The 17,751-nt window shown below is 45.2% G+C and overlaps 1 protein-coding gene across 7 annotated transcripts in view; it reads right to left on the bottom strand.

Moving 5' to 3' along the window:
• ABCA5 (ATP binding cassette subfamily A member 5) overlaps positions 1–15,473 on the bottom strand; it is a 33,925-nt gene extending 18,452 nt beyond the window's left edge. For 6 of the 7 annotated variants that reach the window (XR_012045373.1, XR_012045374.1, XR_012045372.1 and 3 more), the window contains exons 1-16: positions 15,123–15,473; positions 12,560–12,675; positions 11,783–11,896; positions 10,843–11,047; positions 9,570–9,728; positions 9,256–9,353; positions 8,333–8,562; positions 6,728–6,869; positions 5,790–5,978; positions 5,294–5,441; positions 4,326–4,494; positions 2,670–2,728; positions 2,005–2,115; positions 1,628–1,803; positions 1,069–1,188; positions 133–271 (exon numbers count right to left, since the gene is read on the bottom strand). Coding sequence is in view for 2 of the 7 variants with exons in the window: in XM_072880943.1 (XP_072737044.1) it covers positions 133–271; positions 1,069–1,188; positions 1,628–1,803; positions 2,005–2,115; positions 2,670–2,728; positions 4,326–4,494; positions 5,294–5,441; positions 5,790–5,978; positions 6,728–6,869; positions 8,333–8,562; positions 9,256–9,353; positions 9,570–9,728; positions 10,843–11,047; positions 11,783–11,887 (2,050 nt within the window). In the remaining 5 variants the exon portion in view is untranslated. The remainder of the gene's footprint in view (positions 1–132; positions 272–1,068; positions 1,189–1,627; positions 1,804–2,004; positions 2,116–2,669; positions 2,729–4,325; positions 4,495–5,293; positions 5,442–5,789; positions 5,979–6,727; positions 6,870–8,332; positions 8,563–9,255; positions 9,354–9,569; positions 9,729–10,842; positions 11,048–11,782; positions 11,897–12,559; positions 12,676–15,122) is intronic. The other variant, XM_072880944.1, reaches the window with a different exon arrangement.
• Between the last annotated feature and the right edge of the window lie 2,278 nt (positions 15,474–17,751).

Here is a 17,751-nt window from a genome sequence, read left to right as displayed (position 1 = left end):
AAAACCAGCTCTGTATTTCAAATAAAGGCATATACCATGGTTAGAGAAGCATCACTCTTTGCTCTATAACGTGACTGTCACTCAGGGAGTGGGTACCCGGGGCGGTACCCGGGGGGTTGCGGCAGGACTCACCAGCAAGGATATCCGCCTCATCCATGAAGTGGGTACTGAAAACGGTCACGCGATTCGCTTTTCTGTTTTTCAGGAGGTTCCAGACGATGTGCCGCGAACACGGATCCATACCTGCAGTCGGCTCATCCAGCAGTAAAACCTTTGTGCAAAAACAAGGAGTGTTTGCAATGCCATATCCACGTGCAAGGTACTGACCTCTGGACATCCCACCTAAGTAACAGATACAGGGCTTTTGGTTTGAAGCCTGCTAGTTAGTCCTCAAACCTATAGGAAACATCCTAGAGTAAGCAAGGCAGCTGTCTTCACTACGCTTTGAATAAATTCATCTCCTGTTGTGATAAATGGCAAAATCATATAGTAAGTTAATGCCGTAGTCTGTTTTATTCTAACACAACTACGTTTAGCTATGGATTCAGTCCTTCTATTAAGAGATGGTTAAATACACACACATGCTTTTAAAATCCCAGTGAACTGTCACACGCATCATTTTTAAATACAGATCTGAAAGCAGTCCCCACTCTTACAGGCCAGAAGTAATAGATCTGCAACAGAAAAGAGCTCTCTGGCTCCGTCCCTGCTCCAGGTGCCTGGATGGCTTTGCAAGGAAAGTCTCCAACAGTGTCACTGTTGGGGGCTAAATGTTACCTGCCAGAAACGACATAAAACTTGTCATGCTACTTATTTCACAAAGAGATCAAATCCCGAGCGACTGCCATTACCTAAGCCATTAACATCCTCAAGCATAAAAGCTGAGCTATCGAAGTGATTTTAATTGTTTAAACCACAAATGAGAGGGGGGGGGGGAAATGACAGTTGCTCACAGCAATAATTTCTGCATCTTACGTATTATTATATGCATTAGTCGGTTTTGACAAGAGGCATCAACCCTTAGGTGTATTAGTGACACCACGTCGGCAACGCCTCCATCACACTCACCTTTGGGTTCCCGAGAACAGCAACTCCCACCGACAGCCGCCTTTTCTGCCCCCCGCTTAATTTTTTAGCTTGGTTGTCTCTGATAGGCTGCATATCCAAATCCAACAACACTTTCTGCACCTTTAAAACATAAGAAACACGTTTATTGTTAAAAAAAGCGATACTTTTTTTTAACCAGATTATTAACAATTAACATTCAAATTCACTGTCCCTAATTCCCAGTGTATTCTGTACCTGAACTGCCCACCCTGCTAACGAACCTGTGGATCCACAGCAGGGGCTTAAGCTCCTGCAAACCTGAAGAAGTTAAAAGGTGTCTATGCCTGAATACAAATGCTAGGATTTAAAATGTTTTGTGAGCATTTTAGTTTCCTAGAAAAATTTAACAGTTTACCTATGTAAAACCATCCGTCTGTACTCTGCCTCCTTGTCTGTTATACTGCAAAGTAATATTCCCCTGCAAACTTGTCTTAAGGAAATATCTGTACAATAGAAAGCTATTTTGCCCTACAGGTTAAAAATGACCATATAAGACAGTATCTGTGCCCAGCTGACTTACTTCTTGTATCAAATCATTCTGCGGGATTCCCTTAATTGCAGCAAATATGGAGAGATTCTCCTCCACAGTTAATATATCAAAGTGTATGTCAGACTGGGGGCACACCCCTGCTATTTGTCGCACTTCAAGCATTTCATCGATTTCGGAGACTTTGTGCCCATAGACAGAGACGAACCCTAAAAAAAAAAGCCAGGAGCAATCAACTGAGAGGTTTTTTACAGCCAGAGAGCACGATAACACAGACATGAATCTAAAGGGGACTCTTCCAGACATTATCCAGAGAAAAATTTGGTGCATCCTGAAATAACCATAAAGGGCAACAGCTTTGGTTTTCAAAAGCAGGGTACTCAAAATCTCCTAACACTGGAGAAGCTCACCGTCCGTCGGCGGACACAGCCCGCAAAGGATGTTCATCAGCGTCGTCTTCCCGGTCCCGCTGTGCCCGAGCAGAGCCGTGATCTGACCTTCATAGATGTCGAAGGATAAGTCTGGTCCCGAAAGCAGGCGCAAGACAAAGACGAGATGTTAGCAATGTGTTCATGGCGCCCGGAGACCGGCTCCTACCGCAGAGGTAAATTCAAATACTGACATATGGGGTATGCATTTACCCTCTGTTCACAGGAACGCCTTACCTCCACACCCGGCATGGCACGGGAGCGCTGGGGCTGGGACAGTCTCTGCACTGGCTGTGCGGTGGCCGCGTTTAAAAGCCACACGGGGAAACGAGATTAAAAGACCAGGGAGATGGGGCAGGGAAGATCGGACCACTAACGACAGGGGCAGAGGAGGAATAACGGGGACGATGTCAGCAGGCCTGCTTTAGTGACGGAAGGGCTCTTCTTTTTGGGGTACCATTTTAAAGAGGATTACTGCCAAAGCGGTGAGAGAAGACACACACAACCACATCTGGCATTCATGCTCCAAGGTCCCACCCCACTAAAAGAAACCAAAAAGCCCAAACTGAAACACAAAAGACCACTCAACAATTCAGCTATTGCTCCTCTGCATCTGATAAGCAGCTAAAAAGCTAAAGTGTTCTTACTTCTGAGAGCCTCCACAGTTTCCCCCTTTTTCCTGAATGTTTTCTGAACACAGCTGATTCTGAAAGAAGACATGTCATTTTATAAACTCTTTTAGGATCTTTATATGTCATTTTGAATGATCAACACTCAACAACAGTCACAACAAGACAACTATGCTGAAGTGGGCACTAGACACGTTAGAGACCCACAGAGACAAGCCAAGAGACAGGGCAACTTGTCGCAGAACTTAGTCCATCTCCACCCTGGTATCAGAAAGCTTTTTCTCGTCACCTTCTAAGGTATTTCCTGATGACAGACTGAATTATTTCAAATCCGTGTTTCTTTCGCACAGTAGAACAATACACTAGAGGTTTCCCAAGCTAGAAAAGGGCACAGCTACTCCCCAGTAATTTCACAACACAACAGAAGACTCAACAGACAAGATATGGAAAACAGGTATTAGTACACCAGAGCCCAAAGACGTGATTACTGGCAGCTCTTGATCAAAGTCAGGCAAAAGAAAGCAGGTATCTTTCTCTCCAAGAAAGGTAAAAACCTTCCTTCCAGCCCCACTGTTTTTCAAAATGAAAAAAAACAACCAGTTTATCTGCAGGCACCATGTGAAGGGTGGGTTTTGGAAGCCTGGCCACCCCAAAAATGGGGATGGGGAGTGGATTACAGGTGTGAATAGCGGGGAGGAGAACTGGGTATGAAAGAAAACAAAACCTGTACATGTAAAGATGACAAGATAGTGTGAAAATGATGGAGAGCTGGTGGGGCGATGCTATGGAAAGAGTCCAGGGTGGATGAATAATGCAAAAATGGCCACAATGTTCTCATGTGAGCATCAGGATTAAAACTGGAGCCTTCAACCTCTGGCAGACGCCCAAAGAGACATGGATAGCGCGGACAACACAAGACTCGTTCTGGTCACTAAGCTCAAATATGTATTTGAGACTAGCGGAGCCAACCAGAAGGAGTGAAGACGCAGAGTTCCTCAACTCATATCAGGCGATGCCATTGGAAAATTATGGAAACAAGGGCTAAAAGGAAGATACTGAAAATAATATCTGAGACGCACTAAAAATACATGACAGTCCCGATGGAAGACAATAGGTGACACAAAATGCAACGTGAAAGACGAGAGCATGGACGTCTATTTTTCAGTTTTGTTTTACTCTCTTAGATATGGTAGCTGGGTAAAACCCACCACAAAGTTCTCCTCTGGTCTACGGAGAACCCAACAGCCTTCACACAAACCTCAAGTTCAGCTTTTTCTCCTCAGATGTGTGTTACCAGAAACTAAACCCTCCCAGAAGAGTAGGCGTTTCAACATCTGCAACCGCTTACGCCTCTTGCGGCCTCAGTGAAACTGAGGGAATGGAAAACCGTCCAGTTTTGAGAGGACTCCAACTGAAGGAATACAATCCACAAACAAACCCTTTCTTTAAGCCCAGTGATTTATCCTTGGAGAGCATCCATGTCGTCGATGATGGGGCTTCATTGAAAATGGAAACTAGCCGTGCTGTGGGGGTGTGCGGAGGACCCTCTGCAATGCATACCATATGCTATTTGAATCCAACAACTGGTGAAACAAGAGTGATTTTCAAATTACACATTAAATGTCCGGGACCCAGGTTTGCTAAACTGTATGTGGGACAGGGCAGGAATCGTACCTGATGGCTTCCTTCCCCTGAAATTCGGAAGGCACGGGTTCAACTATCTCACTGAAACTTAAACTGCCATTGATGCTGCTCTCGTACAACTCCTTGTAATTTTTTCTGTGCTTTGACCAAAATGAGGGCTTCATAAAGAAAAATGGCGTGCGGCGTAGTCCAAACTCCCCTGGATAGTAAAGGGAAAAAGACAAATTCTTAAGAGTAACTGCAGATATTTCTCAGCTTTTGGGTTTTAGCCATAAAAGCCATGAGCTATCCCGCTAAAAGTTTAGGAGCCAGCCCACACCTCCATTCTGGAGGGACTTCATCAGCCCAGTTTACGTTATCTGCATTTAAGCCACGGTTCCCATCACCACTGCTAGCAGGTTCCAGTTTTGCTAAGTACTTAAATATATGTGCAAATCTTTTCCTATGCAAGAGAAACCCCCAGTGCTGAAAGAACAGTGACTTAAACACAGGCAATATAAAGCCAGAGAGATGGGAGGCAAAGGGAGCTGAAGGGCTTAACCAGGCATTCGTTGCAAGATTAACAACTTTATTCTACGCTTCACGTTTAACTACTGTCGTCACAAGGAAAGGGCTGGAACAGGTAGAGTAGTCTTTAATTTTCAGCCCTGTAACAGCAAATTGCAAAGGCTGAGCCACCAGTTAACCCAGTAAGATAGCTTTCCCTTTAGAAAGAGGGAAACAAAGTTTAGCTGGCGTACCTAAAGGCCATCAATTCTAAACATGCTAACACCCCTCCTCACATCTCACAGCTTTAATATAATATAAATTATTTCAGCTAAAAGTATTCTGAGTCACGGCGTAAAATGTATTTGTAAACAGGAGCATCTCCTTCCTCAGCAGTTGAGATTAAGTCAGAAATGCCACCAGCTGCACCGGCCGTGCCGACCCGGGCGGCTCAGGACTTCAGGAATTGGTGATGCTAGCATGGTTCAGTTCAGTTTTTCTCATGAACATACCTGGGATAACCTGATCAAGGTAGACAGCTACAAGCAGATAAAATATGCTGTCCAGCACCAATAAAATAAGAGAGATAAAGAGTGGGTAAGGACCGTGATTTAGATTTGAAAGTGTTGCACCATCTTCATAATCTTCTAGATGCATGACCTGCCAACAAGCACAGACAAGTGGAGATGTTACACACCGGCACTGTACCAGCCTGGAAAGACAAGACAGCACAGTGCAAAACGCAGCAACAGAAAAAAAAAAAAAAAGAAAAAGAAAAAGTGACTGGGATCACAGCAACAAACACAAAGAATAACAGTTGCTTGATGGTGCACTGTATTTTCCTTGATATTAAATTGCCATGGGAATCTATTAAAATAGGCATTTTTCCCCACCATCATCAGTTTATTAAAAAAAAAATATTTAAGAATATCTACATCACTACCTATCGAAAATGATGCAAGACAAATGAGCACGATGAGGCTGCAAGAGGAGTAGAAGGTTATTTACCTGCGCAACACCGATCAAGAAGCTGCACTGACATAAGGGGCTGAGAATCCACACAAAAGACTTGGGGAAATCTTCCAGCAGGACAATATTAAGGCCCACAAAACCAAAAGCCAGCGTCGCCAAGAACTCCACTATACCCACGTGCTTTGACTTTTTAAATAGAGGCGTCAGCATAAGTGCAAAGAAAACCTAAGGACAGATTAAAAAAATATAAGAAGGTACTATATTAAAAAAAAATAATACAGGGTATAGAAAAACTCAAGTAAAAAGACCATAGCTTCTATTTTGCTTCTGATGCTCATATCATTTTCCTGGTATAGTCCCTACGGCATTCACCCACATCCCACACTTCCCTTACGAACAGATCATCAGGATGGACAGATTTCCCAAAGATGTCAGGTGACAGAGCACAGAAAATTATAAAAGAAAAACAAGGAGCCATATGGCTGAGCGTGCATACACACCCTGGTTAGTACACCTCCTGTAAATGATAGACAGTAAACAAATAACTATTTCTGCACTGGTTGCTTATGAACTCAGACAAGCAATTTGCTGTATAAATTAGTTCTCTGACCTTTAATCAGGGTTTTAACATTACGCTATATAGTACCAGCAAATGTTTAGAATAGGGCATGGTTTTTGACTTCAAAACAGTGCTGTACAGACAGTGTTTTCAGTTCAAAGACAGGTGGTTATCAACTCAGATATTTCAGTAAGGAAAGATATTTCTCGCAGTGACGGTCGAGACCTGTACGACATCCCAAACCAGAGCGGACGCAGGGCAGGGGATGGGGACAGGTAAGATGCCCACCACTGTTCCGTCCTACAGAACCTACATTTGTTCCAAATGCATCAGTAGAGGGAACAAGATCAGATGGGAAGGGATGAAAAACCACAGGGATGGGACGGCCAAATTCAACGAGACCAGGAATACTTACTGAAGAGATTCCATACAGGAAAAAAAGGAGAAATATCACAAAGGCACTGCTCTGGGGAAAGAGGGAAGAGGTCGTCGCAATCACCGCCATAAGAATGGACATGACAAAAATCAGGCTCACGTAGAGCAGCACCCAAGAAAGCCTGGGAGCAAAAAGGGGGAAAAAAGAACAGAAACCAGTCAATGAACTCCCAGCCTGAATTATTCACACACAAAAATAGCTAAAACTACCCTTAATATTCCAGACAGCTGCACCAAAGGACAAGCTTGTAACAAAACAAGAGCCCCCAAATAAAAAGAGCTCTTGTAAACATCCCTGTAATTGTTCTAGGCATTAGAGCACACCCATCAATACCCACAGCATCAAAAAGATACACAATTAGATGATTCATGGTTTGTTTTTTTTTTTTAACTTGCATAATTAATTCCCTGGTATAACCAAAAGAGGGTAACTGAGTAGTAGGTTTCAATAATTAAATAACTTCTATTTAAAATTTAATACACTAGTCATTCCAGTAGCTGGGCAGGGTAATAAAATCTTTTTCTTTTTAAAAACAGAGCTGCAAGTCTGTGAGCAATTCTGACCTCAGGAAACAAGGGCGGTTTGTGTACAGGTAGTAAAAAATGACACGTCTTCCTCAGAAGCAAAGGTTCAGAGTTACATTCAGTGGCCGCTCAAAGCTGCGTTACCAGCGTGCCTTTGCAGATCACTCCCATTTCACACTGGGAAAAGTAAAACGATTTTCTCCAGCCCAGAGATGCTCAGTGCTGATGTGCGAGCGGGGACAGCGGCCCAACGCTGCGGGTGAAGGACTCAACTAAATAAGATTTGCCACCGAGGACGTACCGCAAACAAACAGAACTGACTGGCAGAAAAGAGCTGGAGTGCAGAAAGAAAACAAAGGCAACCGGAAAAAAAAAACCAACCCAGACAACCCCAGCTGGCTGCTACGGTGCAGCAAGGAAAGATGCTAAAATGCTGTCGGCCGCTGTAGCGAAGGGCAAAGCGAAACCCGCTTTTATCTCTGCAACTATCAATGATTTCCAATTAGTGCATCCTCTCATTTGGAAAAAACCCCATCATATTGCATAGGGCAATTTCCATCATGGTAAGGAAACAAATTAAAACCTGTTGCTTAGACTGCTCTGTCACATTAAAATTATAGAGTGAGATTCATTTAATTATGTGTTATGGAAACGCTGCTGATCAGTTCTGAAGAGAGACTGCGGGTTACCTGTTGAGCCTCCAGAAAAGGAGGTACTGAGGTGAAAATATTTAAAAACAATAAAAAACAAACTACATAAAAATCTCACACATCATCATCATATTTAATCCCTCTAAGTCTGGCGTAACTTTACTTGCATAAATGCAACAGTATTACTCTGGTATTTACTTATTAAAATATTCCTATTTTCATGATACTGCAAGTATCTCTATCTTAGATCTCAGAGAGTATGTCACGTTTAGGTTGTTTTCAGTTAATCAGACTGAAAACAATTAAAACACTGGAGGATGGGATAGAGGAGTTTTCCTAGAAAGTGTTATTTTTTAATTTGTTTATATATTTCTTTTATAAAGAACGGGTTATACCAAACACTCACATACCAAAAGGCAGTGTCATGAAGTCCCAATATTTTTAAGAATTCCTTCAACTTCCTCTCCTTTTCTGCCACAATATGAATTGCCAAATAATACCCAAACGGTGAGAATGCAATCACTAGGTAAATTAAAATGATCGCACGAGGAAAATTATCTATTTCCACCACCGCAGCCTCTCCCATGACCACTGCTCTCGTCAATTCAAGTTGTTCCCAAACCGATTGATTAGTCTTCAGCTGAAAGGAAGAGAAGGAAGAGTTATTTTTGCATCACTCCTGATTTTACAGCCCCATCCCACCCAGCGGCAGCGACCCCGGCTCAGCGCCCACGTGCCAGCGCGTCACACCGCGCTCAGCCCGCTCTCCAGCCCCGCCGACGGGGAGAGATCTGGAGCCCCCGAAACCTTACAGTCCCCAAAGCCCAGTCCAAAAGCACAGAAACTGGAGAATCTCTGAAGAGCTGGAGACGAAATGAACCATTTTGCAATTCCCATCACGTAAAAAGATGAGACTCACTCTCAGCGCGAGCGGCAAGACAGGAGAGAAATAAGGAAAAGGGAATTGCTGATAAATACTGACAATAAGTTAGTAAGGCAAATTCTGCAGCCCCTTTTGGTACAGCATCTTAAATAGTATTTTGGGGTGAGCACTGTCAAGTCTTCGCGTTTTGACGACTGCTGTGATGTATGGTGCAGGCTCATTTGGACACAAATTAAGACAGATGTCCACATTATTCTACCGGACAAGAACACTTCTGTACAAAATATGGCAAAACACATATGAAAAATTCTGCCTGCTCATCGGATTCAAGATAATTTTTGATATGGCGTTTTACACAATTAATGGACAACACCACAAAAACACTCAGAGCCAAGGCAGTCCACGGATTTGAATCTCCTTGGTCTTACTATGTTATTTGTTCAGAGTTACCTGTATAATCGCAGCATCGATGCAGGCTTGCAGAGCCGTAAATCCCGAGCTCCAGTACGTTACCGATTCACATCCTTTCCGCAGGTTGGAGCAACTGGCTGCAGAATCAAGCAAGGCATTTTAAAATGCAAAAAGCCAGAGTTACAGCTGTCCTATCCCCAACGTAAAGATGGTGCAGCTGGAGGCAATCCCTTATAAATGGTGGAAACAACTTCCAAACCCCAGTATATGCAACACCAGGGCAAAGAAGAAAAAGAGGGTCTGATTTTTCGGTTTATCCCCTTACAGATACATATAAGAGCGTGCACATTTACCTCTCGACTCCATATAAATGGAAGACATAGCGACCGAATCGGGAAACCTCAGCTGGTAGGACATGGCATCGTTGAACACTACACCCACAAAGTTTGAGGGTTTAAAAGCACTAGCCTCTTGCAGCTCCTTTTCGCTTAAATACTCCTCTGTGATGATGCCTGCAAGGTAGAAGAAATTATCATGTTGATTTAGGTATCAGCACAGCAGGAAGAAAAACTGCGCGGCACTCTTTTAAAGAAGTGTCATGCTAATAATTAATGATTTATTTGGTTTTGGATATATATAGGGTTGTATTTTTGTCCTAGTAAAGGAAGTATTTTCCTGAACAGAAACCTGCAGGAGTGTCGCTCAGTAGCAGGGTGGGTAATTCAAATTTATCCCCAAGCCTTCCCCTTTTCCCCCCATTTTTTTTGCTGCTCCAAGAGCTTCTGTGCCCCAGTCCTCTGCCGGCTACCCGAGAGTTTATTCTCCAGCACCAGTGCTTTTCAAGAAGGGCAGATTAAATCAGTGCAGAGGGCTGAATATATGAAAACATGGTATTTTGCCACTGACTTCAGCAGAGGACAGGAGGAAGATGGGCTGCAAAGCTGGAAAGCGGAACCGTTTGCTCAAGGCAGCTGAGGGCACCCGTAAGGAAAATGCAGATGTCAGGCTGGGCTGCTTCTCTGCGGTACCTTTGAAGCATGCATACAAGGAAGAGAATCAAAGATACCAAACTAAAAATACATCAGAGTGGTTTTGGAGAGATAAGTTCCCACTAGATGTGTCAGCTGTGCAGGCAAAGCACTTGGGAAAAAAAAAAAAAGAAAAATTGCTTTCAAAAGGTGGCACAGTGTTAATGGGAATCATCATTAAAAAAAAAAAAATTAAAATGTTGTTTAGATAGTAACAACGGGATAGAAAACGCAACCTAATATATCTGCAGGACAGCATCATCTCCCAAATTTGCCCCAGGATGCCACAGGACAAGTATTCATTACCCCAGAGCTGTTCAGGGGCTTTTTGTACTTTGCATTTGAGTCCTCCGAAAACCTTTCCTGCAGCCACATAACACTTGTTGGCTGCAATAGGAGAACGTGAACCACTTGGAGATGGCAGTGCCAGAACATCTGCCAACCAAGCAAAAAAACCCACCTTCCCGCCTGTTCTCTATCTGCGATGGAAAAGAAATGCTATTTTTCTATCATCAGCAGCAACAGTGAGCTCCCTCTTCAAACACAAGCCACGGCATGAGACAGACTGAGAAAAATAAAATGCTTAGGTTCTGAATACCGTCTTCGAAGTTATCAAAAGCCACTTTCTTCATGATTTCTCGTGCCATTCGGGTTGGCGGTGTGTATCCGATGACAAAATTCACCAGCATGGAGGTATCCAGAGTGCCGAGGTTGGCGTTGGCGACCTCGCCGTATTTCCTGTGTGGATGCATCATGCTCATCAGAATTAGCCAAAACAAGAAAAAGAGTGGGAAAAGGACCTCCTGTACAAAGACAGAAAGAAATATGAAAACTTCAAAGAGCAGTCATAGAAACAAGAATTTCCAAAAGTTCACCTTAGTTACACAAAGCTCAAAGGAGGGACTGTGAGTTTTAAGTACTTGACTGTAAAGTTCCCTGCACGTTTTCAATGCAACAGTAATTTTAATGCCAAATCCTTCTCTGGCGCTGAAGCAGGATTTTAATCCAACACATTGGTAGCCGAAGAAGCCATTTTAAGGTACAAAGGGATAATTCTACATGCTTTAAATGTCAGCAAACTTAGGCTATTTGGAAAGCAGCAAAACACAAGCCATGAACCGTTAAACAAGCCTAGCCAAGCATTGTACTGTCTCTTCTTCACCTCAAAATTCACCTTAAAGTATCACACACATCACCTATGCACAGGGCTAGACTGTTAGAAACGATAAAAATCTTCTGGAAAGGTCTAATCCTGCTACACTGCACAGTTATGGGTGCAAAAGTTTTTAAAAGTGCACTAAGATTGCAATATTAAGTCAATGATATTTTCTGGATAATGCCTTACACATTAGGATATATTTTCAATCAAAGGATCACAAAATACCTTCTGAAAAAGCCTATTTCAACCCAAAATTCAAGCAGACCTTGAAGCTGCAGAAATATTACAATAAACCTGAGCATTGCCTCTGACTCAGGAGCCACTTAAATGCAGAATAACTGCAGACACGAAGGCAGCAGTAAACAAGCACTCCACTTACCTGAACGCTGCTTTTTTTAGTCCTACGCTTAATAAGACAGTTCTTGAATAAGAGAGCTCTGGTTTGTCTCCATACTCCTGCTTCTCTTGGAGTAGCTGGTGCCATTTTTCAAGACTAGTTTGTTTAAGAAAAAAAAACCAACAAACCCCAAAACTATATTAAAATAATTTAAAAAGGAAAAGCAGGCAGTTACAGCATTCAGTATCTCATATTTTTATATTTTCATATAAATCTTTCATTTGCAATTTTTCACATTTTAAATACATTCCAATATACATGCTAGATGTCCGTTACATGAAGAAATTGGTAGCACTCATTCGCAGTGAGAAAGCTGGGCAAAAGGCCTCCCTCTCCATGGGATGCCATCTGCACAATCCTCCACCCAAAGGCAGGATCAGCTCTATGCAAGCTCACGAGACTCGAGCTAAGCTGGGCTTATTTTCACTTTGCTACATATAAATTACAAACCAAAGTATTTCTCTCAGAGCACAATCCCAGTGTCCACCACGTGAGCTCAGGGCAGCCAGCCAGACCCATGCATCCGAAAACAAGAGCCACCTCACCCCAGGCAAACTGCTCAATTTACCGTGAGCAACCCCTTTTCATTCTGGAGCAGATCCAACACTACTTATTTTCCTTTTCATTATTTTTTACCTTTTCATTAGGCCAGCGGCACAGCACAGTAGTGCTGAAGATAATCTTTTAGGAAAAAAATAAAATTAAATTAAATTGAAAATGCTCTTCCAGGAGACAGCATCCTGTTCCACCAGGACGTACCTGGTGAGGGACGGCAGGTTGGTGAACCAGCAGGTTTCTATCTCCAGTTTTGCCACCGCCTTGCTGTCTGAGGCTTGGAGTCACCGGCCAATCTACATCTCTCTCTGTTTTCTCACCTGTGAAGGTGAAATATAATCGTGAGCTGCTCAGCAGAGAGAGCACGAGAACGAGCGCAGGTCTGCATACCATCACCCCTTCCAGCTCCCCGACCGCTCCAGCCGTAAGTCCCACCTGCAACAACACCCACGTGCCACAGGTGAACAACTGAGTCATTTCTCGATGTTTCAACCAAAACACGGCGCAGATTTTAAGAATTTATCCATATTCCAGGTTTTACAGCTCCCAACGCTCATTCAAAAAGCGGACTGATGGTTTTGGTGACTGCACATTCAGAGCCGCTCTGTGGCAGGACCTGGTTTCTCCAAGTATCTGTTAGACAACACACGGCTCAAGCCTCCTTCCCCAGCTGTATTTTAATATGGAAATCTATTTTTGGAGTACAGACATTGTCTAACTAAAGAAACACATGAGGTTGCTCAGTCGTCGGCACCACTGCTAAGAGCTGAGCTTGAAGAACTACAAATACACAAACTGCTCATAGACAGACAGCTCTATCAGAGCCTGCATTTCTCTGAGCGTAGGAGGGAAGAGAGGAGGGGAAAGGCATCCATGAGCAATGGAACCCACTGCTCACGGCTGCCTTTGGTGGGTGTCGGGGTCCCCCCTGGGGCAGCGACCCCCAGCAGGCACACGCAGCACGAGGACCTGCGGGAGATGCAGCTGCACATCACTGGAAGCGAAGCCTTGGGAAGGGATCCCACCCAGAGCCTGGAATGCTCCTGATAAAATCCCACTGAACCTACTCCAAAAATAAAACAAAATTGTTTCCTTTGATTAAAAAAAAAAACAAAACAAACCAAAACCAACAAAACACAAAATGCTTAAACATCGACCTATGCTAATAACGAATTCTTGCAGGAAAAATGCATACGACTCCTGTGGATATTTTCAAGCAAGAAATGCTTCAAAACGACAGCAGAGTGTTTTAAAAATAATCAAGAGCAGCAGCTACTGCTTCCAAGTCGCAAAAAATAACGTGCTTTCCCCCTCTGCTCACAGCATGCCCTGTTAAGTGCTTGGACTTCCACTGTTTGCTTTCAGGAGCAGATTTCAAGAGCACGTACAAGAGGAGAAGCTCCACCGAGGTCCTCGCCGAATCCTACGCGGCCGCATTAAAGCGGCAACCCCTTCCCTCAGTCACACTCCTCTATTTTATTGAAATCCAGAAAATTGGCAAAGCTGATTTAATCAGATTCAATCACTAATGCCAGTTACTGTTTCTTTAATTATTTTCTATCCAGTTATAAAAAACCCCAAAACACAATAATACTTCCACATCTTCACTGGAACACTTCCACGGTTTAATTTACATCACTTAGGTTGGAGGAAGGGTTGTTTTAAGAATGTTAATTAATTTATTGATATTCCACCTGCCATCTCCACATAAACTGATGAAGCCACACAACACGTAATTAAGAATACTGAAGAAGCATCACTTGAATGGTGACAAATTGTATCTATCTGGGCAATAAAAAAAACCCCAAACCCTCCTAGAAACTCCAGGTGAGGAAAATGAACACATAGGCTGAACAGAAAAAGAAGCTGCCAAGACATTTATTTGAATAATACTCGACAAAATGAAAATACTCTTAACCTGTGAAAGTCCCCCACAATTTAGCCACTTCCTTATGATCTTGTACTGACAGGAGAAGTGGCTGGAACACAACTACTTGTGGGCATCTCGATGAAAGCGATCTCAAAGAAATTACTGGGTTTGTACTTTAATTCCACATCGGAGAGCCTAGTGCTTCTTAAGGGGGGGAAATAACGATCGGACGGTACTTGGGAAGGCTTCCCTCACTTCCCCAGACCTCAACCTGACAATGGTCTTTAAGGGTCAGTTTATGTGATTTAGTGCTGCACGTCACATTTCTCTTGTTTTTTAAGCTTAAAAAAAAAAAAAGAAAACAACGGGGGGGGGGGGGGGGGGAGCCTCAGCTAACTGAGCTGTGGCTTGAGGAAAAAACCCCAACTTATCAGTGAACACCTGCAGAAAGATAAGAAAAGAAGATTATTGATCTTGCTGAAAGAAGACAATAGCCTAAATGATACTTAAGAAAAGCTCTGCTGTGCTTTTCGCTGGTCTTAAATTATTCAAGAGAAATGCTTTATTTATGCATTTTTTAAAACGGGCTGAATTCTCCTCCGTAGCTGAACCCCAAAGCAAACAGACGTGTCTCGGGCTGACGAGCCCCACGAAGCCCAGCAACTGCAGACCGCGTCCCTCCGAACTCGCCGCTGTTTAACTGCAGGATCACCGAGCACCACGCGGCCGGGCCGGGCCGGGCGGCTCCGGCCCCGCTCCCCCGGCCAAGCCCCCGCTCCCCGGGGACTCCCGCAGGTCCCGCCCGCAGGAGCGGGGCGGGGGGGACGCGGGACACCCCTTCGCGCTCCCAGTCCTCCCTTTTTCCCCCCCAAACCCCTTCGAAGGTCGGTTCCTCACCATTTTTCTCCCAGCCACGAAACCCTAATGAACGCATCAATAAATAACCCAAAGCAGTCACTCGACAGTAACGACGCGCAGCGACAGGTACGGCAAAACTCCTCCTCTTCCTCTCCTCTCTTCCCCTTCCCGTTCCGCACACCTCGGGGACGGACGGACGGGCGGACGGTTCCCCCGGTGCCGCAGCCGCTCCCCACCCCCGGTCCCCGCCTCCAGCCGCAGCCGAGGGCGGCCCGGAGAGGCCCCGCCGCCGCCCCGGCACTCACCGGCCCCGCTCCGCTCCGCTGCGGCGGGGGACGCAGCGCTCCCCGCCCGGCGCAGGGCGAGGGGCCGGGCCGGGCCGGGCCGCACCGCCGCCACCACCGCCCCGGGGCGGAGCGGAGCGGGGCTGCCCACCGCCCCCGGCCGCCCATCCCCGCGGTGCCCGGGCGGGGCCGCGCCGCCGCCCCCGGGGACCCCCCCACCCCCCTCCCAGCACGGCCTCGCTGGGGAGCAGCGGAGGAAAAGGGGGGTGGAAATGCAGCCCGGGGCCCCGGAGATTTATGGTTGGGTGGGAGCCGCCTCGATACATCCAGTGCTGCCGTTCCTGCCTGCACCCAGAAGGTCGCCGGTATTTTGTTGCATTACCCAAAAGATAATTAAAGTGTTGAAAATGCTGCCTTGAATACAAACGCTGAATTCCCGTCGTTTACGCGTGTTGGTTCCCTACCTCAACAGCTTGACGGTGGGTGATGTTCCCCAGGGAGTGCTCTCGTCACCCTCCGGACAGGCCCTTCGCCTTAGCCCATGACCGGCCTTTTGCTGACAAGTGGGATGCGATCAAAAACACCGAGATCTTAATTATCCTGTTCCCAGCACTGCGAGCGCAATCGGACGTGCTTGTTTTTCTAAATGCCTCCTGCAAGTTGCTGGGAAAGGCTGAGCTGAAAATGAAACCCGGAGGTGTCGCTGAGCATCGGGAGTCCTGCAGCAGAGATGCTGCGTGCGTGCTCAGCAAGAAACTCTGCAGCTCCTTGTGCTCCCCCGAGGACTGACTGCTCGGCTTCCGGCAGAGGAGCCCAGCAGTTTGATGGAGCAGTATTTTAAATTCCTTGTCTGAGCTGGTTTTGTGCACCTGAGGAGCTGCACGAACGTTGTGCCCGCCTGTGCTGAAGTGCAGCTCTGTAACGACAGTATGGACTCAACATTTTTACTTGGAAAACTGAGATCAGGAGACCGTGTCCTCATCCAGAAAGAAGAAAAAGGTCTCAAAGCACAGTATTAAGTAGAAAGCCTGGTTTACACGAGTAGGTATCACAGCCATGCAGAAGCCTCTGCATTCACACCTTCACCTGCAGCGCTGATTGGAAATATCCAGGATTCAAGCCCCTGGTCCCAGGGCCCTCGTTAGGCATGGGCACCCTTTGCTGCAGCCCCAGAGCAGCAGAAATCCCGTGGGCTGGCACGGCGAGGTTTTGGGGAGAAGGTTTTGGGGGAGAGGCTGCTTCTACCAGGTGTCCCGCGGGAGCAGCGCGGCCCAGCAGCACTGGGTCCAGGCTTCTTGATAGCTCACATACAGAAAATGATCAAATCCCACCCAATCTCTATGCTAGCACTTCCTTTAGGAATTAAAAAAAAAGCCATCAGAGAGGCTTGCCTTAACTGGAAACTTTCTTTTTTTCATCAGTTTCCGCCTTAACAAAGAGCATTAGATAAAAGTACCCTAACTAAATAATGCCATTTAGTTTTGCCTAATGAATACTGAGTAAATGCAATGGCATAACTTAAGCTTCAATAAAAAAAACCCCAAAACTTCTTATCTTCATCCATCTAGCATTAAATAGAATAGAAGCCCGCCCGGGGCTGAATTTTTCTGGTCACTTTGATGTTTGTTGTGGTCTCTGTTTATACCTAAAGAGTCTTAACTACTCATATTCACGTTCCACCTGCCAAGTTTTGAACTCCTTGCAGTTTAGGGTATTTTTGCACAACAACCCCTCCTTAATAGGTTCACACCTCTGCTCACCTCAAGCCCTGTCTTTCCAGGGAAGAGCTCAGAGCTTGGGGGCTACAGCAACAACCCACCCTAGCACAGTTCATAGCGAGGAAGAGCGAACGGTCTGCACGAAGCATGGGAGCGGTTTCACATGTGGGTCCTCCAAAACATTGGGCTATGTCACATGGGGAGATAACATCCCCTAAAACACAGTGTACTGTCAGACGGGCGAGACACCCACGGTACCGGGTGCCGCTGCAGCCGGAGAGCCGCCGAGCGCACGCGCGGCAGCATCAATGCAAGAGAGTCAAAACCAACCCGCACGACGGGGAGAGAGCCTCCAGAGAGTAATTATCACCTAAAGTACTGCGATGCTTTTCATCTTCAAAGCACATTAAAACCATTACCTAATTAATTTTTACAACAGCCCTGTATGCTCAGGTGCCTTAAACATAATCTCCATTTATAGATACAAAAAGCCAAGGGTGATGTAATTTATTCAAGGCCAAAAGGAGTCGGCATCTGAGGTGGGGATGAGTACTGCTTATTGCAAACAGCGGGCACCAGAAACCTCTCCAACTTACACTTCTGAGCAAAAAACTTGAAAGACAAAATAAAGCAATTTCATCTCTTTAACTGGAATAAAGATCTAAG

The sequence above is a fragment of the Ciconia boyciana genome, chromosome 16, assembly GCF_034638445.1.
Source record: "Ciconia boyciana chromosome 16, ASM3463844v1, whole genome shotgun sequence".
Taxonomy (NCBI): Eukaryota; Metazoa; Chordata; class Aves; order Ciconiiformes; family Ciconiidae; genus Ciconia; species Ciconia boyciana.
Note: the sequence above shows the minus strand (reverse complement) of the source record. Positions and strands in the feature narration are given on the sequence as shown.